Source organism: Alternaria novae-zelandiae, assembly GCF_023758075.1.
Source record: "Alternaria novae-zelandiae strain BMP 2774 chromosome Unknown scaffold_21, whole genome shotgun sequence".
NCBI classification, from domain to species: Eukaryota; Fungi; Ascomycota; class Dothideomycetes; order Pleosporales; family Pleosporaceae; genus Alternaria; species Alternaria novae-zelandiae.
In genome coordinates, this window is record NW_026056981.1 from 544929 (window position 1) to 567534 (window position 22606).

The window sequence follows — 22606 nt, forward strand, 5'->3', positions numbered from 1 at the left end:
GCCGGATCCGAAAGGCGCTGCAACGGTTACTCGTAGATTGCAGTTACACTGAAAGCTCATCTCGGTCATGGCTACCGGAGCAGTATGGTTGTTGAACGGAGGTTTACCTCGAAGTAGTGCAACTACCAGCGCAAGCATTTCGCCTCGGTACCAACCGAAGCCTAAGATGACTGTACCTCGATCGATTTGGGTGGCATTGGGTAGCAAAAATGCCTCAGGCACGATTACCGTACGATGTTGGCACGAGATGAGTAAACCTCGAAGACTCTACACAGTACCCAAGGTATTTCTACGTGCCTGGCCTCGCGATTTGCTGCCAACCCGACAGTACGGATACGCTACGAAGATGACGGTCATTACAGACAGGAATCGGCCCGTTCATCCATGGGACATGTCAAGCGCCTGCCTGATCCAGGTGCTAGCTGCGCCGCGGCCTCGCCACACGACAGGGATGGGCAAATGCGGGCGGGGATGCGAAGCGACCACCACAATCACGTGAAGATCGTCACGATGCAGATAGCGCTGCGGGGCAAAGCTTGGTTCGCAACACGAAAAGCACGCGTGAATTGTGAGCAGGCACCATGAACGCCACCACCGCATGCGCCGTGTCTGTTGATGCTGAGCATGTTGAACATGAGGACGCCGTGCCATCGCATGTTTTCCCCTTCCTCAGGCTTCCACGAGAGCTGCGGGATCAAGTACGCATCTCTGCCGCCACTCCGTTGGATCTCAGGCTGACGGCAATATAGATATATGACTACACTTTCGCTGCGCAAGAGTTCAGCGTTGACCGGGCCATTGAGCGACGTCACCTGAAATATTTCAAACCCAGCGCTGCTGCCATCCTCCTCATAACCCGCCACCAATACTTCCTCCTCAACCGTCAAGTCGCCCGTGAAGCCCTCGAGATCCTGTTCAAAAACCACACCGTCTACCTCAGCTGCGGACCATTTGTTCTCAAAGCACTGCTAGAGAAGATCGAAGAACCCAATGGACCCGGTAGACAATGGCTGAAATGGCTAAAGAAGATAGAGCTGGATTGGGAAAACCTGCCCAATCTGCAACACTACCCACCTGACCGAGAAGAAGGAAGGGACGTGTGGTACTGGGAGCATGACCAAGAAGAAGTTGACGTCGACTACATGAGAGGCGCCTACTACAGCGGCCACTACGACGAACACGACCACGAAGGCGGATCCTACGACGACAACATATACGACGCCTCCAACGCATCGCTATACCCATCCTTCCGCCAGCCAGCCACCACACAACCCCCCAACGCAAACGACCCCTTCGGCTTCACAAACCATTACCCCTTCGCCGACCCAACACTCGACCCCGTCCGCGAAGCCTCTGCCGCAGACATATCGACGAAACTCGACCTCCTCGTCTCCATGGAAGTCACACCCCTCTTCACATACCTCGCCTCGTCCACGTTCAATCTCAGCAGCATAACACTTCCTTTGAGGTTCATATCCCGCGGCTCACACCAAAGCCGCAGCGTCTCGCGACCAGGCTTCGCTCTACCGCTTAAGATACGGTACTGGGTTCAAGTCTGCGTCCACGCCCTCCTCATGCTCACTTCTGCGCATGAAAGCGGTACATCGTCATCGACGCCATTACAAGAGGTGCGTGTCAAGTACGCGCCAGTTGATATCTGGGCGTCTATGGAACCGACGGACGACTTGCGCCGTATTGTCGACTTGGGAGTCTGGTTCGATAACCCGGAGGAAGGTCAGGAGATAGAGAGGGAAGGAGAGGGCGAAGCGTTCCGCGCTGTTTGGGACGGAATGCGAGCGAGGACTTCGTATGAAGAGCGGAAGAGGTTGGGGAGCAGATGGGGGTTGAAGGCTGATATCACGTTTGATCCTTGGGATGGGGATATGGATAAGGGGAGGGTGGGTGATGAAGTTGAGATTGTTTTCACGAGGAATGAGGACACGACTCCAGTGTCTTGAGGGTAGAGTTCTTGGAATGAGTACGGCCAGCTCTCTCGACCTGGACGATTGGATAAGGACAAGCCGGCTACATGGTGATAGGATGTTCAATGATTGAAACGTTCAGATTGTCGACATGCTTACATGTGTTTCGTTCCTAACAGTCACTTGATGAGATCAAATCTTAATAACGATTAAGTGAAAAGTCTCTTTATTCGTACACGTCTTGTCTGATATCAAAGGTCTGGTCACTATGCTACAGCACAAGCCCTAATAGCCAATTATCTATGCCAGTGTTCATCTCACCTACTGCCATACCAAATGCCTCATACAGGCAGCATGACACTTGGAGAGGAACAGACAGAAGCGGCGGCATGAGAAGATGACAAGAATACACAAGCCAACAACAACCTGATACACAAACGCAGCGCTGGAACACCAGTCTCGTATGCCTCATCCTCAAAACCTCAACAGCCGCTCATCCGCCGGCACTGTAAACGACAGCCGTGGGTTGTGCGGTTGAGACGCCGCCTAAAAGTCCCAGAACGACTTGTCCGCACCCTTCCTACCGCCCATGCCGTCACCCTCCGTCTTGATACCAGCACCATTGTTGTTCTCCTTCTTGACAGGGCTCTCCTCGAAGAGGGACCACGCAGCCTCAGTGCCCTTGCGCCCACCCATACCATTACCCGCAATGTTTATGCCGCGGTTCTCTGGTGAGTCAGCGTGCGTGCCCCAGTGTGTCTTCATGGAGTTGCGCGTCTGCGTCTTGGACTGCGTTACATCGTTCAGGGCGCGCCTTGCGTCGCTGTTGTCGCCGCTGGTTTCGTCCGTCTTGTCCGTGACGTGGTCTTCGTAGAGGCCTTGGCCTTTGTTGCTGCGTCCGCCCTTAGTGGGTGCGGCTTTGCGCTGGCCTTCGGGTGTGCCTTCGTCGACGAAGTCGAAGTGGGCGTCTTGGTCGGGGCGCGCCTTGTGCACGATTGGGCGGCGGACGGGGGAGGTATCCTGTGGTGGGTATATGTTAGCAGGGGTTCAGCTGGGTAGCAAGAGACAGAGATGTAGCAACCTCCGTCTCTGGCTGATAGTGTTCACCAACCTCATCGTCGCTCCAGCCAAAGTGACGAACGGCATTAGGAAGCGTCTTGGGCTTTGACTTGTTCGGGGTGGCGAAGTCGTCAAAGTCCCAGTGGGCGTCGTTCCTGTTGCGGTTCTGGTCGTGCTTGGATGGTCGCGCAGTGTCTCGTACCTTGGGTGTCTCCTCGCCTTCGCCAAACGTGAAGTGGTCGTACTTCTTGGAGCTCGTCTTGATGCTCATCGGGGCGACTGGGTGCTCGTCTTCTTCCTCTTCAAACAATCGGTTGGCCTTGAAGTTCTTTCCGCTGCCTGCTTTGGCTGGGATGCGCTGGGGCGAAGGAGACGGTGAGTCGCCCCCTGCGCCAGCGAACAGCTCAGAGTACTCGCGTGGAGGCGGCTTCGCGGATTGAGCGCGGGGCGCGGCCGGCCCAGAGCTGCGAGACTCCCGCTCCTCAGTGTCAACCTCGCGAGGCGCAAACAGGGCGAGCGATGCGTGCGGGTCGTTCATGGCATTGTTCGTTGATCCCCTCGAGCGAGAGCTGATGGAGACTTCATCTGCGCCTCGTGAAGCTGAGGTTGAGGGCCGCGACGACGCGCTCGACTCGGTCTGTGCAGCTGCCGCATTGGATGTGATGAGGCGGATCTGTTCGCTGCTGTCGCGGATGGGCCAGTTGCGAGAGCGCGCACCGATGACGTCGATCTGCTTGAGCAGAGAGCCCTGGTCCCAGTACTGGCGGATCTGTGTAATCTTGCCCGACTTGTCAAAGTGGACCATGTGCACCTGTCAGTGTCAGTGAACGCGTGGAGAAGGCGTGCACCCCATCCAAGACGAAACCGAACAGGTCTGTACAATACATCGGGATAGAATCCGCAAAGTAGAAGACTGAGCGTCAACGTAGGCTTCAGATGTTCGGTTTCCTTTTTGAGTGAGGTGGGAGGACGTGGATTGAGTCAGTCACATACCATAGGGAACGTCACAGTTCGGTCGGTGACGAAATTGTCATCCAGGCCTGGCAGGTATGCGCCGCCACCGTTGACGAACTCGATAGTCGTCTCAACGTCGATACTCAGGCCATTGCCGCCCTCAATCGCGTTGAGCACTTTCTCCTTGGTCTTTTTCAGGAGCTTCTCCTGAACAGACAGGTGCTTGATGATGGCGGTCGCGTCGTTGATGCTGGTCGTGGTGGTGACATAGTGGAGCGAGGCATTGTCCGCCAGCGCACCCGAAGAGGGCGTCGCCAGGAACCTGGTGTATGTGTCGCGGAGCGTCATGACGCCTTGTATATAATAGCTGTTTAGCTAATTGCTGTTGTGCGTATGTATACCGGGGCGAGTGTGGTGGCGGGTCAAGTGGGGTGTGATGGCTGTGGTGATACAAATGTTGTGAGTAAACAATCGCGGCCGGACGCGCGTAAGATTATGTAGCCAAAAGCGGTGGGGAAGGTGAAAGGGGAACCACAACATTGAGCGCAGCAGGCTCCCATATGGACCGCAAGAGCCCCCGGTCTCTCCATCGCAAGGTGTTGTTTATGCAGGGGTCCCGCGACGCCCCACCTCGATCAGCCACCAGAAGGGATAGCCGGACTGCGGAGATCAACGCGGAGAACAATGTCATGCAGCCTGCAGCTAACGGCTTCGCGGTGGGGATCTCGTTTGTTGTCGCACACCATCTTTTTCGATTTTCCTACATTCGCAGCCATTGAATCATATAGATTGAGCAGCGGAAGTTGGCCCTTGTTTGCTTAATCGTACCGCAATTACCGGCGTGTTTCAGATCTGTTCTGGTGTGCCGTCCATTCTAGGACGCCTAGAAAATGTCTATTCTTCATTCAGTTTCTCGATATTGCGCGCGTTGTCGACAAAAAGACTTACTTCTATACAGCTTCTTGCGGTGTTCGATTTCACTACCGATAGGAGTGAATGTGTCAATCCTCTCGCTATCTTTCCCATGATCTCATTAGACTTGTCGTTCCTTTTTGTGTGGTCCACTCTACTCTTCATTTCTTCTGCGTTATCAAAAGAGCAAGAAATAGCTTGCCGGAATTCCAAGCAAAGTATGTGGGAACACAACGTGTCGTTGCAACGCTGATATATGACATTTGGGACTCGACATGCATTCACGACGCGCCGAGGCGATGTACAATCGAGCATGTATCCGCTGAAGATACATACGGGTTGTGACAAAACACGCGTTGTTCAACGAACTTAATTGATTAGATTCCCGGGGTTCGTCTGCGAACCATTTCTGAGTGAATCGAGTAGGATTATCCGAAGTCACTCTGTCGACTGCGACTTTCACGTGAATCTGAGACAGTGATGGTGCCCACGAAGGTATGGACTGTGCGCAGCTGGACAATTGTGTACCGGCCGCCTGGTATTTACTTCCCTTTCTCTACACAACCCAGTCTGACATCACTTCCCGGGTCCTCTCCTCGCCGGCTCCGACACTCAACTCAGAAAACGAAGGACTACTGACCTACGCTCAAACCTACAACTTAACATGGCCTCAACTGATATGGACGACTTAAACTGGGGCATAGGGGATCGCGATCTGAACGACATAGAAAGTGATCTTGTGAGGGAAGAGGAAGAAAAGCGCCTTCGCGAAGAACAGAACATAGACCAGGCGTTGGATACATTTGAACTGTACGACGACGCTCTGGCGATGGTGCATATCAACGACGACATGTACAGCTACACTTCGGCGTCACCTTCGCTCCAGCTTCTTGGCCTGACGGAAGATGACAATGCACTTGAGTCCTTCTTTCGGCTGTTGCGATTGCACAAGTCAATCGAACAAGAAACTGTTCCAAATCCGAATTTAAGGTTTCTCGAAGACGGCATGCTAGACGCCACACCAGAATCAGAAGAGAATAAGATAATATGCCAACGCAATGTCCAGTCCTCCAGGCTCCTAACATTACCAATCGAGGTCCGCAATCAAATATTTGCCGAAGCCATGGGTGGCTTCAGCATCTTCATCAAATCGAGGCGTGTGGATTATGGAGAGTACAATAAGCAGGAATTGTCGCGGATCACGAACCGCATCAGACTACTCAATTCTTCAGCCAGTACAGCTCTCCACGAGACACATTTGGAGGTAGGGCCTAAGGATTTCCTAGATGTAGCATCCTGGCACAGTTCAAAAGTCAGAATCACACGCACCGACTTACCAGGTGGTCCAAAAGAGGACACTCCCTTTATCGCGCTTCAGTCGACATGCCGGCAGATATATACCGAAACTGCACTAGTTCCATTTTCTGGCATCAATCGGTATTGGTACTATAACGACTTCGCTCTCAGCGCCCTGAAGAACCGCATCACATCAGCTCAAACTGGAGCCATCACCAAGCTCTTCTTTTACGTGAAGGCTATTGAATATTCGAGCAGACCGAACGACATTGGAGACTTCGACTTGAAGCGTGTTCAGAATTTGAGTACGTTGACGGGGTTGAAGTACATTCACATCGTTGTTGTGGTAGGAACTTCTTCCAAGTCCTCGTTCCGTCCGTCGCAGATTGCGGCGCTCAAGCGGATAGAGGCTGGATTGGGTCCTAGGCTTCTGGAATTCGCACCCAAGGATGTTGAGTTGGCGTTTGAGCTTCATCGTCTGGAGTAGTAGGATATGGTCAGGCGCACACTAGCTACTGTGTGACTGATGTGGAAAATCTTAGTTGCCAAGACGTTAAGCTGAGGGCTTTCTCGGTGTCGTTTTTGCGTTGCTACTATTGCGGGAGCCATGAGTGGCTCCTTCTTCGTTGGTAATCGCAATCTCCAATCTACCGAATTTGGCTGGGCGAATTGTTTTAGTATTGGTAGAATATCCTCGTTACCTACTCAACGATCCAAATTCGAAACTGGGGGAATCCCCAGTGAATGAGCGAGCGGTCGACTTACGGCCTAGCGCAACAGACCCTCAGTTCTTCTTTCCGGCAGCGCTGGCCGTCCTACCCAGTGATTCCATGCTCAGAATGCAACTCCCCAATTCCACTTCTCTTAGCACCGACATATCGACCACGATGGCGGACGCGACGCGCGCAGCCGATGAGCACTCGGCAGCTCTGTCGTCGCATGAAGAGAACACAAATATAACTACGCGCAACGCTACCGAGTCCCCTCTTCTGCAACTTCCAGCCGAGATGCGAAATGAGATCTACAAGTGAACAGACCTTCTCGCATCGCTGGACTTATAATGAACGTACGCTAACCTTCTATACCTGTGCTAGATACGTACTGAGCGGTCAGGTACACGAGATCCTATTGAGACCTCGCGCACAGCAAAACTCTCTTGGCCTAGTACTCGTGTGTAGACAGATCGCCGAAGAAGCCGCCATGCTACAGTATCCCTACTGCACTTTTGCCTTCGATCACTGGCTCGCCATAGAGAACTTCTTATTGCGATGCCCTCCCACCAAACGCAAACTTATACGTACCATCCAGCTCAAACCGCGCAGATGTGGTATGCTCGAGCGGTCCTTCTGGAACTTTGGGAAAAACGGCAGTTACGTTAATTTGGAGGAACTGGAAGGTTTGCGGACTGTCATTGTCGAGAAAGCGAGGGTACCTTCAGCAGCAGGTTGTAGGACCCGCGGTGAGCAACAGGATATTAGGGCGCTGGCGGAGACGATGAGGTCTATGAAAGAGGGCGTTGCTGTCATAATCGAAGAATAGGCTGGGTTGGGCACACGAGAAATGTTCGCGGTTGTACAACAATATTGTCAAGCTAAAGGTATACACAACCTTAAGAAGACATTTGCTTATTTAGACTTAGTTGCATGTATGTAGTAAGATCTAATACATATCTAGCCATTCTTAATAGTGCAATAACTTAGATAACATTAGGGTATGCATGCGGAATATACAGCTTGCCCTAGTTTCATATTAGATTTGTATTAGCGTCTCAGCGCCGGGTCGCGCAAACACACTTCTTCATTTCTGTTACCGCTTTCGGCCCCAGCTCCACTTCTAAGTTTAGGTCCAAGCTCACTCACTCACTTAACAACTACCTGGATCACAACACCACCCAGTTCCCGCCACACAACTGAGTTCCAACCCCACAACGCCAGACATGCCTGAGGCTACTCACGAGATGGCGCAAGATACCGAAGCCGACGATGCTCGGACTCGAATGTACGTATGATGAGTGCAAAACCAATTGCGACGACAATAAGAGCTGACCTTGAGACAGCACAGCAGCAAACCAACACAACTCTCCTCTTCTCCGTTTACCTGCCGAGATTCGAAATCTGATTTACGATTACGCGCTGGGCGGCCTTTCACTCGGTTTCCTGACAGAATTCCAATGGAGCAACAAGGAGAGAGGATATCTTAACAAGCCACGCTTGGTTCGACCTCTACACGTCTCCTTCACACTGTTGCGTACATGTACCCAAATCTACGCAGAAACCGCAACACTCCCATACAGCCTCAATCTCTTCTACTTCACTTGTTTCACCACAGCAAAGACCTTGCTTGGGAGCATCTTCACATGGCAGGTAAAAGCCATTAAACACATGGGACTAGATTGCGACATCTTCTCAACCTCATCAGGAAAATATCGCGATGTGTTTTCGCTTCTCAGACAATGCGAGGGTTTATCAGAGCTCAACGTACTGTACTGCGGTGGACCAGCTAGTTATTATGGGGAGAGATGGACTGATGTCGGCGAGGCTCATTTGGTGGAGACGGTGAGACTGCTACGGGAAGCGATGCCTAATCTCAAGGTTTGGTTGGTGAAAGACAGAGGAGTACCGAACAGTATCACGAAGTACTGAGTCGCTGGGATGAGCAGTAGGAAACAAAAGAGGAGTATAAGGCAGAATGGTTTCACGACATTACACAGGCGATTTCACATGCACTAAGTGTAGATAAGAACTAAGAATGCCTGAGATGTGTCTTAAGAGGTTTCATTTTAGCAAATCTCCTGGCATTAAGGATGAGTCAAAATTCACCTGCAAGCAGATTTAGAAGTGTTCTAACCCCCACTCCACCTTAATCAACATTTGTGTTTTGTTAAATACTACATTCTTATCGAGACAAAGCACTACTAATTTAGCAAGATCTCGCAGTGCACGGTCGTGCATACACCCTGCCGCTTTCCACAGCTATTTCAAGCATTGTCTCCACCTCCACACACCCTCTCGCTTTCCTGTCTACAAGGCTACACCACAATACCGCTCCACCCACACACTGTACAGCGTCAAATACCCAGGCCCGTCGCAACAACTCAATAATGGCGCAGGAAATATCAGCGAACCAACGCAACTCCCGCCTTCTCCGCCTTCCCGCCGAGCTACGAAACCAGATCTACAAATACGTATTGAGCGGACATAGACTCTTATTGGCAACAACACAGCCACGCCTCTGTTCACATGACCCCATCCCACACTTCGCGCTACTAAAAGTGTGCTCACAAATCCACGCCGAGGCCGCCCTTCTCCTATACAGCCTCAACATCTTCTACTTCTCCACAGACGCCAGCCGCACCAATGCTTTCCTGAGCAGTATTAGTACATCACAGCTTGGAGCCCTTGAGATACTGGTCATTCATATCAAAGACGTCTGCGAAAATCCAGATCACACGTCACCTCATCTGATTCAATGCAAAAGTCTGAAGGAAATCAGGATACGCTACAATACAAAGTCTTTCTTATCGAGGTACTCCGACTTGTTTCGTGTGGGTTATTTTGCCGAACTACTGCGGGAAACGATCCCTGATGTCAAGATTACGAAGTGGGACGTTGGCATGGGAAACGAATGCACGGGACATTATTAAGACGGTTGGCAGTTGACACACATGGTCGGATGAACAGTGGGATTTGAGATACTGTCACAACGTGGCAGGAAGGCGTTCGAGTATCGAGATCGAGGAAAACAATTGAAGGCGCAGTTTTCAGGAATTGTCTTTTGGTAAGGTTGCCTGATGGGGAGGATTAGCCAAAGTCAACTTTCATGCAGTACATGCGTAACAAGGTACAGCACAACCAATGTAGTAAGCTATCGTAGTGCACGGCTTTGCAAACGCTCTCTTTCACTTCTTCGAACGCCTTGGCATCGCCTGCACTTCAGACCCCTGTTGCGCTCACGATAGTTGTGACTTCTCCCATTCATGAAAGTACAGTGACTGCAGCACCCGACAACTCCACCCACTCAACTGCAAATGTCCAAATCCATATTAACAGCGCAAATAACGGCGCAGATGACATCCGCAAATCAACAAAACTCTCCTCTTCTCCGCCTACCGGGCGAACTTCGAAATCAGATTTGGGCGCATGCGCTGGGCGGCCAGAGAATCAGGTTGAGTTTACGCGGCGACAAAGTACTAGTACTATATCGCGACAAATTTGTACTGGCATTCGGGCTATTGAAAGTATGCACCCAGATCACCGCCGAGGCTGGGATGCTGCTTTACAGCCTCAGTGTGTTCGACCTTGTATCGACGACCATGATCAACGACCTCGTTACTAGCATGACTAAATCGTCCATCGAAGCTATCAAAACGCTGGAACTCCCACTCTGCTTCATCGACACTCATTATCCCCGCGTTGCATCCTCACTCGCAAAGTTCAAGGGCTTGGAGCAAATTAGGTTGAAACACAGCTGTTCAGACAATCATTTGATGCTTCCCCGATATCAGGACGGGCTGCGGGTTTTGGCGGAGGGTCTACGAAAGGATGTACCGGGTGTCAAAATTTCGACATATAAGTTTATACCTAGGGAACCGGATTGGGCAGTGAGGATAGCATTGATGAGACACTCCGGATTGAGCAGTGAGAAGAGCTTTGCTGAGATACTCCGGACTGAGCGTCAAGAGGAGGCCGAAGAGCAAGAAGCAATTGTCTTTTAAAGACACGCAATGGGCAGTCTTATGAGTAATGAGAAACGAAAGGGAGTATGGGCGCCTTGAAATGAGACGGTGTGCAGGTGTTTATTCCAGCAAAGCTTACTGAGATCGATGATCAGCCACAAGCTCATCTTCCTATAAGACAGACTCTAAGGATTGCGATCTCTCTCATTTGATGAGGAGTACCTTTGCGTATGTGGTGGTTATGTAATTCGGGAATCATGAGTGGCTCGTCTCGCTCTGCGTCATCGCAGTACCATGGATAGGATGGAAGAACCGCACTTTCCTATAAGACAAGGCAAAATTAAAGAGTTCTATCCTGTTCTACCTTCGCTCAGTCAAGCACTACCTACGCTCATTACGTATGACCAACTGGATCTGAAAGGATTTCTACTCCTTCACTTGCCTGACTATTATTGCAAGCACGTGCACCCCCAAGCTTCCTCGCACTTTCCCACTTCTACGACCACGCCACCACCACAACCGCTCAATCCAAATAGCGGCCGCGATACCCATACCCGTCCCGACAGCTAAAACGATGGCGCAAATCACGAAAGCCGAAGCTACAGCGGCAAACCAACTGAACTCTCCTCTCCTCCGCCTACCAGCAGAGCTCCGAAATCTCATCTATCACTACGCGCTCGGCAACTGCACGCTTATCCTAGTAGCGTCCCAAAAATCGCTGCGTCTCTTTCAGCGCGACATAACCGCCTTTCCCCTTACGACACTATGGATACTTTTCTAGCCACTACACCTGCATCTTGCATTCAAGCTATCGAAAAGCTAGACATCGGTCCCTCGACCATCGTGTCGCAATCGGCATGGGTGAGCTGTGCGTTGCTTGAGAAGTTCACCGGGCTGAAGGAAGTCGTGTTCACTTATTACGCCAGCGGAGAAAGATTATGGAAACTTCATAACAAGAAACGTTGGGGGCAGCTGGCAACCATCATGCAGGAAAGGATACCTTGGGTTAGGACGTCCATGAAGGACCTTGGCGACAAGGCTCATTGGACGAAAGACGCGTTCGAACTCGGTGTGTGGAGATTTAAGAACAGAATGTAGCTTGTTTAGCTCACCTAGCTTACTTGGAGAGTGAAGAGGAGGTATACTTGCGCAAAGCCGGCATACTCAGACACTAAGGTCAGACCAGGCTGGAATAGACGCGATAGTAATATCACACAACTTAAGGGCGTCTCCTCGCGAGATTCAAGAGAGTGTGCAAGTCCACCTCTTCCTACTGGTTTTCTCCAAACGAGCACCGAGTAGCCCCGTCGTATAGTGCAGTTGATCGGACTAATGACACATCTATTGAACGAAAGGAGAACCCGGCTTTCTACCAGCAACACATACAAAGCATCCCACAAAAGGATCAGTCGGCAAAACTATGCACAAAACCATGTACGACGTGCCATGCAAGGGCAATCATTCACAATTAGCAAGACATGCCACTAAGAGTACAAATCATCGTCCATGGTCGCATCGCCAAAGCCCCCCTCAGCGATATCAACACTACTCTTACCCGGCGTATGATTCGCCGGCGCCTTGCCTTTACCCTTCCCACTTCCACTCCCCCCAGCCGCCCCATTCGCATCCCCATTGCCAAACCCATTAACCTCCAAATTCTCCGTGCGAACAACCATATCCTCAACCTCGTCGATCGGCGCCTTTGCTTTACCCTTTCCCTTCGCGCTAGTCGCCGGCTGAACAGCCGGCGCAGCCCCGTTCTCCTTCTTATCCTCCTTCTTGCCCGCACCTTCAAACTGTTTCCTCACTCTATCGTAATGCCGGAGTTCATCGGCACTAACACTAGGTACGAGTTCCTTGTGGGCTTCCATGAAGTCTTCTTCGGTGACCATGACAGCGGTATCTTCTTCTGTGGCGAGATGGTCGAAGAAATAGGCTATGGTGATGGGAGGGGAATGGGTGGCGTTGTGGGCAGCGACCTTTTCGTCGACGATCTTGGCAGAGCGGGTGATGGCTTTGAGCATGGCGTCGGAACAGAGGGCGTACATGTCTGCTCCTGTATAGGTGAAGGGGAGGCCTTGGGATACGCGTTGGAGAGAGAGGGAGGGGTGGAGTGTGAATCTAGTGAAATATGTTAGCATCTGTGGGTATAGAGGAATGGGAGAGGAATGCGACGTACTTCCTTGTCAGAGCTTCCAAGATGGTCTGCTGCTTCTCGTGGGTATCGGAGACACCCAGGTACAGCATCTTGTCGAAGCGACCGGGTCGCAGTAGGGCTTGGTCGAGTAGATCGGGTCTGTTAGTTGCTCCAATGACGAAAACACCTTCTCCTCCATCACTCATACCGTCGAGCTCGGCGAGCAGTTGACTGACAATACGGTCCATAACGCCACCGCTGTCACCTTGGTTACCACGCTTGGGTGCGACAGAGTCCAACTCGTCGAAGAAAACAACACAAGGACGAGCATCGCGGGCGCGTTGGAAGACACGACGTACATTGGCTTCGGATTCACCAATGTACATGTTGAGCAGCTCGGGTCCCTTGACACTGAAGAAGTTGAGAGAGAACTCTGTAGCGATGGCCTTTGCAAGCAGCGTCTTTCCTGTTCCGGGTGGACCGTAGAACAAGATACCACTGCGCTTCTTCATGCCCTTGGCGAATAGCTCAGGACGTGACAAGGGAAGTTGGATAGTCTCCATGACTGCGTCTTTGACGTGCGTGAGACCACCGACATCTGACCATCCGACGTTGGGGATCTTGGGGGCTCCAATTGCATCTGCGAAGTTCTTGCGTGCTGCATCTACTGCGGTGTCTAGATCGGCTTTGGTGAGACTGTTGCTGAAGTGACCTCCTGCTAGTTCGATATCGCGTGTGGTGATTGCCTCAGATGAGGAGAGTGTTTTTGTAGAGGAAGCGGCGAGCGCTTCGAGACGTTGTTGCTTTGCGACTAGAGCTCGATCAACCACATCCACAAGGTCGCCAGCCACAAGAGCGGCAGTCTTGACGGCAACATTGCCCAGATCGACCTCAGGAGACAACCTGATGCCAGCATCGTCCACGATACTTCTGAGAATACCTTCTCGTTCGCCTTCATCGGGTGCTGTCATCTCAATCTCGTGAGTGAAGAGTCCTCGGATGCCTTCCGGTACCTTGTCAATCTCGGTTGTAGTTGCGATTAGCACGCGAGAGTCGGCCAATATCTCTTTCAGCGCGGTGTTCATGCGATCGGCGTTCAGTGCGTCGACGTGCTTGACAAGCAATGCTGTGAACTCAGCACCACATGTCAAGCCTCGCTCTGCCCTAGCTTTCAGGAAACCCTCTGTTTTCACGTCGCCACCTCCAGCACCACCTTCGGTGATGATATCGAAGGCATCAATCGCAAAAGTGTGCAGGCCGAGATCTTCGCAAGCTTTCGTAGCGAGGGTAGACTTTCCGATGCCACGTTGAGTCGAGGTGATCAAGACTGCGATGGGTGGTAGGCCTAGGTGGATGGCTCGCGGACTGGTCGCAACAGACATGAGTTCTCGCAACCGTCTGCGAAGTGATGAAATGTAGGGCTTGGGCAGCTCGTCTAGTGACATCGTCTTCTGCGAGCTCGAAACAGGGGCTCGTTTGGCACCGAGATAGTATTGCCAGGCATTATTGATGGGAGCTGGAGTCTTGCCCTGCTCGCTGCCGTTCATCTCCATTTTGGTGCTGGCAGCATCTACTGTGACAGCACCACCCCATATGTCGGCTTCTTCGCCGTCGTGAGATGCATGGGTAGAACTCGATACGTTGCCAATCTTGAACCAGGACACGACCTTTGGATTGCGGCTGCTGACGCTGGTACTTTCATCGCTAGCGGTTGGTTTGGCTCTGGCCAGCAGCTCATCGTTGCCAGCGTCTTCTTCTGTTGCGGTTTGGAATACCGCCCGACCAAGCGATTCGTCGATTGATACGCCTATCAGATCACCACTCTTTACAATCCGCCTCTTTTGCTCAAAGTGGTCTTTCAATGCCGCGAAGAGACTGGGTTGAAGTAGACGATCTGACGACAGAGGCGTTGACACCTTCATGAGGGTGACCTCTTTGGCAGACGGAGGCAAAGAAGAGCTGTTCAGACGTGGCTTCTGAATGGCGCTCCTAGGAAGATGAGAGGACTGACTGGGGGCTAGCGGAGTGATGCGGAGGTGAGAAGGACTGCCTAGGTTTGCGAGAAGAATTGGCGAGAGATAGGCATGCAATGACGAGGTTGGTTGCGAGAAGCCCGAGAAACTACTTCTTCGGTCGGTATCTGCCATCTTTTGTACCGGATATCGCGCAACCTTCTTGGACATGTTTTCTGGCAGGCCAAAGACCCTGACGGGGCGCCAATTCGTATTATCTTCCTCGTCTACTCCGCCAAATGCACCCAAGCCCCAGAGCGGATGTGATGAAGGGGCTTCGGTGCCCCCAAGCTTGACCCAGTCGCCCGAAAAGCAACCGACTTTGACCAGTGTGTTGATGTCGACAAATACGCGCGCTTCCTCGTCATCCTCGCTTCCCGGCTTCGGGTGAATAAGATCATCTGGGACACGCTGGAGAAGGCCCTGGGCTTTGAAGACCTTGCTCTTATTCGCCGGACCACCACGGGCTGTCGTAGATGTAAAATTGGAGTATACCGACCCTGGCGTTGCGATGCCATTTGGGCGTCCGAAGTTGCCGGGTCGTGGGGTCGCGGAGGAAAAGATTGAAAGTGCACCGGATGACTGAGGCGGGAGCATAGGCGCGTTCAGCGATATGATGTCGTCGGACTCGTCGGACAGGTCTCCCGCATCGCTCTCCGAGAGCTCTGATTCGAAGTTGTCTGTAGACTCCCCGTCGGGTGGAGAAACATTGCGCGAGTTGTCCTCTGCGGCCGAGTAGAAGGTGTCATTCGAGGTGTCGTCAGCCTCATCGTCGTCGCCAAATCCGTTGGTCGTCGGAGGCTGTTTCACCGGAGGCATGATGACGGGCTGCTTAAAGCTGCTTCGATGCGATTGCAGTATCACGATCCTCGTGCTCGGTAGCAAGAGGCCTTGCGACACGGGCTCGGAGGCGCTGATCTTGGCTGGTGGAGGTGGGACATGGGTGATGGGATGGGCGGGAAGCTTCAGAGGGAGCAGGTCGCCAGTATGAAGGACGGTAGGTAGTTGTAGGGCTTCGCGTACGGCCTGTCGCCAGGCCTCCTCTTGCGCCGCGAGATCCACCGCCTTGCCTTTTGTTCCGTTCGCTTCCACATAGCGGCTTTTCGGAGCTCGTGATGAGCCATTCATCTGAGCAATGAAACCTCCGCCAAACTTCGCATGCACCTCATCTAGCTTCCGCAGCGCTTCCGTGTCCAGATTGACGTAGACTGTATCAAGCCCGACCGGCACAACATCGTATATGCGCACCTCGATGGGCGTATCCCGTCTCTGTGTCTTGTTCGGGGCGACATTTTGGAGGAGCTGGGAGAAGGACTGCAGTGCGAGAGAAGACGTGGAGATCTGGAGTGAGGAATGCGGGCGCGCTGTGCCGGTTTCCGTCTTGTCGGCCGGTCGCACTGGCAGGATGGTCCAGGGAGTGTTCTGGGAAGCGGCGATAGAGGTCGGCAGCCACGGGGTGATTGCGACGTGTTGGATGCGATCCGAGGCTGGCGTGTCTCCATTGGCTGTTCTTCTAATCAGCCACCTCTCCTATCTACTACCAAACATTCTTTCACATACCAGTACTCTTGCTTCTCGCTCCAGGGAACAGATCATTGAAGAGATCCTCCGACAGCACTCCGACCTCACCCTTCACGCGGTCGTCGAGCAGTAGTCGCGCCGAAATAGGAGGGCGGTCAAGACGTCTTCTCCGTCTTCTTTTCCGTGGGTTCGCGACTCCATTCTGCGCGTCCATGATGGATTAACGAGAGATGTCTGCCTCAATGGACAGGTGTATGAGCATTCGCGGCTCTGTTGGTTGCGTGCGATCAGCCCGGGCATCAGATACAGAGAGCCGCATTGCCTCGGCAGAACTAGCCCGCTCGGACATGGTTACCTGCCACGAATCCCCGCGTCCACTCAACTGATTGGGAGCAGGAATCCCACGAGCATGCACGACTCAGAATTACATGTTGGCTTGTGTTGTTCGAGTCTGTAGTCCAGTAGTCCAAGTTGAACGTTCACACTGGGATTCAACAAGGCTTCAATGGGCCGCAAGTGGCCTGTCGTACATCACACGTCACACGTCGACCACAGCATGTGCATATCTTCGACAAGCAGTATACCTGCCACATCAAGTCTAGGTACTGTTCTACTGATACCTTTCCACGTAAATGATATTCAGTTTCGCTATCTCTCAGAAATGGTTGACGTTGGAATTCGCGATTCCGGAGTCAAGTCCGCAGCCTCTTCACATGTTAATAAATAGTGCCTGCGACATGCAAACCATTGCCACAGAACCGCAAACCCTGCTTGCATCACCCGCTATGGGGTTTCTAAATGTGGTCGTTGAGATGCATCCTTCTGCAGCATGATCGCTGATTTGCCGCTTCCTCATCCATTCCTGACGTAATGCTCTTGCCAAACAAGGCGCGGACAGCCACCGCGTCAAAACTGCGATTGACGAAAAAGCCGCAACATGTCTCTCAACCGCGCTCCAGCATCTCACAGCCCTTTTGCGCGTACAGAGGACTGCGATCCGCCCACTCGGGATTACAACACTGAAGAAGGGACTAATTTGCCGGCATCCGTACCTATGCTCCACGCGACCCTGGACGCTCCACACCACCGTCGCCGAACCATAGGGCTTTCCCCAGATCAATATGCCGAAGGCCTCTATTACAGCCGCCAAACACCGTGTTGAAGAGCAGTTCAATCATCATGAAGAAAAGAGAAAGTCCAAGACACAGGCTGCAGTCGACTTCGCACACCAGGCTAAGCGTCTCGGACAATACACACCAGAGCAAGAGAATGAGGGCACAGGTTCCACACAGGCAGTTGAAGCACGGTTCATAACTCCGCAAGATCCTGTCATCGAAACTGCCGACGGCCATCGACTACCTGCTGTTCCTCTGGAAGAAGCGACCAAGCTCAACGAATTGCGAGACATTATTGACGACCGTGATCCTACTAAGAAAGAATCCTTCTCACCACGGCTGCGCGAAGCAAAAGATGGAACGATACATGGCATACCTCCGAAAGAAGCAGACATGAATGGCGAGGGGAAGTCAGATGTCCCATTAGGTGATTCGAAAGCGCCTTCGAAGACAAATCCTCTGTTTCCGCCTCTGCCCATGTACGGACCTCCAACACTTCTGAGGAAATGCCAGTGTTGGTTCTTCCGAGTCTCGTCTGGCATCTTGTCATTCTTGTTCCTGCTCGTCATAGTCTTAGGTGCAGGCTTTACGTCCCTTCCTGGCATGTGCAAACACCTGTTCCTACTGCTCACTTTCCGCGATGCTGAGAAGCGAAGACCATTCTACGAAGAGGAAACGAAGCGAAAGCAAGCAAGAAGAGAGGCAGAAAGAGCGTGGAAGAAGCGAGACACTATGCCGTCAGCTCAAAAACTGGAGAATGGAGAAGATGGCGGAACAACAGATGAGTTTGAGCCGTTAGAAGGCGGTCCCGATCCTCTGGTCTGCGATGTGCGCCACTATGCACGAAGAGTGGGACTGGACTGCGAGATCTTTGACGTCCAGACAGAAGACGGTTTCATCATCGAACTCTGGCATCTTTACAATCCTCGTGACTACAAGCGCACGAATGACGGCCAGCGTTCCCCGCATTCGCCAGAGCTTTTCCCTGAAGATCGCACGGGTGTTGCTGGGTCGCAATACGAAGAAGGCGAAAAGAAGTACCCGGTCCTCATGATACACGGCCTCTTGCAGTCCGCAGGCGCTTACTGCACGAACGATGACGACAGTCTTGCTTTCTTCCTCGCAAAGTCCGGCTACGATGTCTGGCTTGGCAATAACAGATGCGGTTTCAAACCTCGCCATACCACTTTGCAATACGGAGACCCGCGCATGTGGGCTTGGAACATTCGTCAGATGGGTGTCATGGACTTGCCTGCCCTTATCTCTCGCGTACTTTCGGAGACCGGATTCGAAAAGCTGGGTCTCATTGCGCACAGCCAGGGCACCACACAAACTCTTGTGGCACTAGCGAAGGAACAGCGACCTGAGATTGGCGAGAAGATATCTGTGTTCTGCGCGCTAGCACCTGCCGCCTATGCTGGTCCTTTGATCGGGAAGGCGCAGTTCAAGTTCATGCAAGTCATCAGTCCAAACATGTTCCGGACTGTTTTCGGCATCCACGCCTTCATTCCATTCATGATGGTTATGCATGGTCTCCTTCCCGGAAAATTCTACGGCTCCATGGGTTATCGTGTCTTCGCCTTTCTGTTCAACTGGACGGACGACCGCTGGGAACGTGATCTGCGAAACCGCATGTTCCAATTTTCCCCCGTCTACGTCAGTGCAGAGAGTATGCGATGGTGGCTCGGACGGGAATGTTTCGCGAAGCAGAAATGCATCTTGGCTACAAGAGATGAGAAGATCATGGAAGACAAGGAAGACGAGGAGATCGAGCAGACGAAGACTAAGACCGGGAGTCCGCCGCATGACTCCGACGATGGGCACCAGAAGGACAGGAAAGAAGCTGAGCGCTACGCGTGGTACGGTCCGCAGACTCCTCCTTTCGCACTATGGGTCTGTGGCTCCGACGATTTAGTAGATGGTCGCCGTCTACTACGCCGTTTCGAACACGGCCGAGAGCCACATGTCGATGTCGTACACTCCAAGGTCATCGAGGGTTACGAGCATCTCGATGTCATTTGGGCTATGGACGCTATTGAGAAGGTCGGCAAAGAGGTCAGAGAGGTGATTTGGAAGACGGCGTCTGCAGATGCCCGCAAGCTGTGCAGGACGCCAAAGGGATGCGAGGACGTTCACGAGTTTCACAGCAAGAGTGGAGCTAGAGAGAGTGCGACGCGTGAAATCGATGCTTCGGCTGGTGAGTGGAGCAAGAAGGGCGAGGAGGCTGTGGCCGATGGGCCTGGAGAGTAATGCTGAGATGTAAGGAGCATTGTCGTACTCACCCTAGGGCTCCTACGGCATACGAGACAAGCGCGAACACACAAAGAAGCATATGGGAGGCGCTTTTGGTTTCCTTCAGCACATGAGATATCCCCCTGTCCGTTCAATCGAGGCAGCTTAGACTAGAAATGGAAATGGTTCGCATTATCATCCAGCTTGGCGCACGAGGCTTACGCTCAAATCGTTAGGATCGGCAGCTTTATAGTTGATTAATCTACCAGTTGTTGGCTTCACACCGCAAAAGTCCAGGTACAAAGACGTCTGAAGCGTCGTGTTCACACCGCAAGAAGAGGGATCCCTGGCAAAAGGCGGTCTCCCCGCTGTGCCGCATGGGCGCCACGGTTCTGTTGGTTGTAAGTGGCAAGGCGCCTTTGTCGCGACGGTCGCGTAAACAAAACCGTGCGGCCCCTGCAGCGACCCCACCAAGCTAGTCCAACGCGGCGCTCCTCACCGCTTGAACCCAGAACACTTCTGCCTCCAGCGTCGACGCCGGCAACCAGAGGTTCCTTCGACAGTCGTCTGTTTGACACAGCAACACCGTAACCATGCGAGGAGAGGTACGTCAATTTGTCTTGTTTCTGGCGGAGGGTTCAATCGCAGTATGCGAAGAGATGCGGGGGCTTCATGCGCCGACATGAACGAGATGAAGCTCTACCGTGGCTAAAGAGCAAGAAGAGATAAAAGAGCTTGGAGATTGGAACACTCCAAGAAATTGAATGACCCCAGCACGCGCAATGCTAACACCAAGCTACAGATCTGCCACCTTCACATCGGCCAAGCTGGCACACAGCTGGGCAACAGCGCCTGGGAGCTGTACGTTGTCGCGAACCGCATGCGCCCCGAAGCCTACAGTCAAGACTGACACGATAACCCCAGGTACCTCCTCGAGCACGGCCTGCTGCCCGATGGCCGTCCCAACCCCGATGCGAAGGAGCTCGGCGAGGGTGGCTCCTACGAGACCTTCTTCACCGAGACCGGCAGCGGCAAATACGTGCCCCGTTCCATCTTCGTCGACTTGGACCCGTCGCCAATTGACGAGATCCGAACTGGAGCCTACCGCCAGCTGTTCCACCCTGAGCTGTTGATCAGCGGCAAGGAGGATGCTGCCAACAACTGTGCGTCTTGGAAGCTACGGGGAATGCGGATGCAGACATACTGACGGGAGTAGATGCTCGTGGTCACTACACCATCGGCAAGGAGATGGTGGACAGCGTCATTGAGAAGATCCGTCGCGTTGCTGGTAAGCATAATCCCCGATATCGGCTCAATGCGCCTACTAACAAACACAGACAACTGCTCGTCCCTCCAAGGTTTCCTCATCTTCCACTCGTTCGGTGGTGGTACCGGTTCCGGCTTCGGTGCGCTCCTCCTCGAGCGCCTCTCGACCGACTACGGCAAGAAGTGCAAGCTCGAATTCGCCGTATACCCTGCTCCTCGCGTGTCTACCTCCGTTGTTGAGCCCTACAACGCTGTTCTGTCGACACACAGCACCATCGAGAACTCCGACTGCACCTTCCTTGTTGACAACGAAGCTGTCTACGACATCTGCAGGCGCAGCTTGGACATTCCCCGTCCCAACTACGAGCATCTCAACCGCTTGATCGCCCAGGTGGTCAGCTCCATCACCTCCAGCTTGCGCTTCGATGGTGCGCTCAATGTCGATCTGAACGAGTTCCAGACCAACCTTGTGCCATACCCGCGTATCCACTACCCGCTCATCAGTTACGCGCCTGTCATCTCGGCCAAGAAGAGCTCCCACGAGAGCTTCAAGGTTTCCGATCTTACCTTCCAGTGTATGTTTCAGTACTGTCTCCATACTCTCTGGGCCTTTTGCTAATCTGAACAGGCTTCGAGCCCAACAACCAGATGGTTGTCTGCGACCCGCGCAACGGAAAGTACATGGCTGTCGCACTTCTGTACCGTGGAGACATCGTCCCCCGCGACTGCTCCGCCGCCGCCGGTGCCCTCAAGGCCAAGTCCTCCTTCAACCTGGTTGAGTGGTGCCCCACTGGTTTCAAGCTCGGAATCAACTACACCAAGTATGTCCTTCCTACCTTGTTACAATCAATCCTTTCTAACAACACCCCAGGCCCATCAGCGTCCCCGGCAGCGAGCTCTCCTCCGTCGACCGCAGCGTCGCCATGTTGTCCAACACCACCGCCATCGCTGAGGCCTGGTCCCGCCTCGACCACAAGTTCGATCTCATGTACTCGAAGCGCGCTTTCGTTCACTGGTATGTGGGTGAGGGTATGGAGGAAGGAGAATTTTCCGAGGCACGCGAGGATCTCGCTGCGTTGGAGAAGGATTACGAGGAGGTTGCTGAGGACTCGCTTGATGCGGAGGACGTTGAGGAGGGCGAATACTAGGTTTTTAGAGATACGGAAAGGAGGCAAAGGGAATGATGTTGTTTGTACGGCTTGCTACGACGAGCTGGGGGAATTAGTAGTCTTGGAATGGAGAAACTATGCGCGAATGCATAGTCTTACTTTCAAACGATGGATCTGCTCTTGTTGTGATGTGAAAATGATGGGAATGATGGCACGTAAATCCCCGATCGAGAAACTTTGTGGGTTCTGGGAAGTAGCGATGTTGTCGCAATTTATTGGAACTATCTCGATGGTCTCTTTACGATAGAGCTTCATAGCTGGAAAAGGAATTATTTACAAATCTACAAATTGAAGGAAAGGAGAGGAGCCCGGCGCACTGCCCTTGGCTGTCTGTCT

The 22606-nt window shown here is 52.7% G+C and overlaps 6 protein-coding genes across 6 annotated transcripts; 4 read left to right on the top strand and 2 right to left on the bottom strand.

Annotated features, from left to right (window-relative positions):
- Window positions 1-581: 581 nt before the first annotated feature.
- On the top strand, window positions 582-1958 carry J4E88_008959 (uncharacterized protein; the record flags this gene model as incomplete). Its single annotated transcript, XM_049402566.1, has 2 exons — window positions 582-698; window positions 750-1958. The coding sequence occupies 2 exons, from the start codon at window positions 582-584 to the stop codon at window positions 1956-1958; spliced, it is 1326 nt and encodes a 441-aa protein (XP_049251803.1).
- A 510-nt stretch (window positions 1959-2468) lies between these two features.
- On the bottom strand, window positions 2469-4283 carry J4E88_008960 (uncharacterized protein; the record flags this gene model as incomplete). The annotated part of the gene is made up of 3 exons (XM_049402567.1): window positions 2469-2942; window positions 3034-3792; window positions 3975-4283. 3 exons carry the CDS (start codon window positions 4281-4283, stop codon window positions 2469-2471), a joined length of 1542 nt encoding a protein of 513 aa, XP_049251804.1.
- A 1228-nt stretch (window positions 4284-5511) lies between these two features.
- J4E88_008961 (uncharacterized protein) lies at window positions 5512-6630 on the top strand (the record flags this gene model as incomplete). Its single annotated transcript, XM_049402568.1, has 1 exon — window positions 5512-6630. The coding sequence occupies one exon, from the start codon at window positions 5512-5514 to the stop codon at window positions 6628-6630; it is 1119 nt and encodes a 372-aa protein (XP_049251805.1).
- Window positions 6631-12302: 5672 nt separating this feature from the next.
- Window positions 12303-16702, bottom strand: J4E88_008962 (uncharacterized protein; the record flags this gene model as incomplete). The annotated part of the gene is made up of 3 exons (XM_049402569.1): window positions 12303-12939; window positions 12998-16472; window positions 16528-16702. 3 exons carry the CDS (start codon window positions 16700-16702, stop codon window positions 12303-12305), a joined length of 4287 nt encoding a protein of 1428 aa, XP_049251806.1.
- Window positions 16703-17609: 907 nt separating this feature from the next.
- J4E88_008963 (uncharacterized protein) lies at window positions 17610-19853 on the top strand (the record flags this gene model as incomplete). Its single annotated transcript, XM_049402570.1, has 1 exon — window positions 17610-19853. One exon carries the CDS (start codon window positions 17610-17612, stop codon window positions 19851-19853), a length of 2244 nt encoding a protein of 747 aa, XP_049251807.1.
- A 575-nt stretch (window positions 19854-20428) lies between these two features.
- Window positions 20429-22249, top strand: TUB1_2 (alpha-tubulin; the record flags this gene model as incomplete). The annotated part of the gene is made up of 7 exons (XM_049402571.1): window positions 20429-20440; window positions 20638-20696; window positions 20760-20998; window positions 21052-21123; window positions 21173-21676; window positions 21730-21922; window positions 21973-22249. The coding sequence occupies 7 exons, from the start codon at window positions 20429-20431 to the stop codon at window positions 22247-22249; spliced, it is 1356 nt and encodes a 451-aa protein (XP_049251808.1).
- Window positions 22250-22606: the final 357 nt, after the last annotated feature.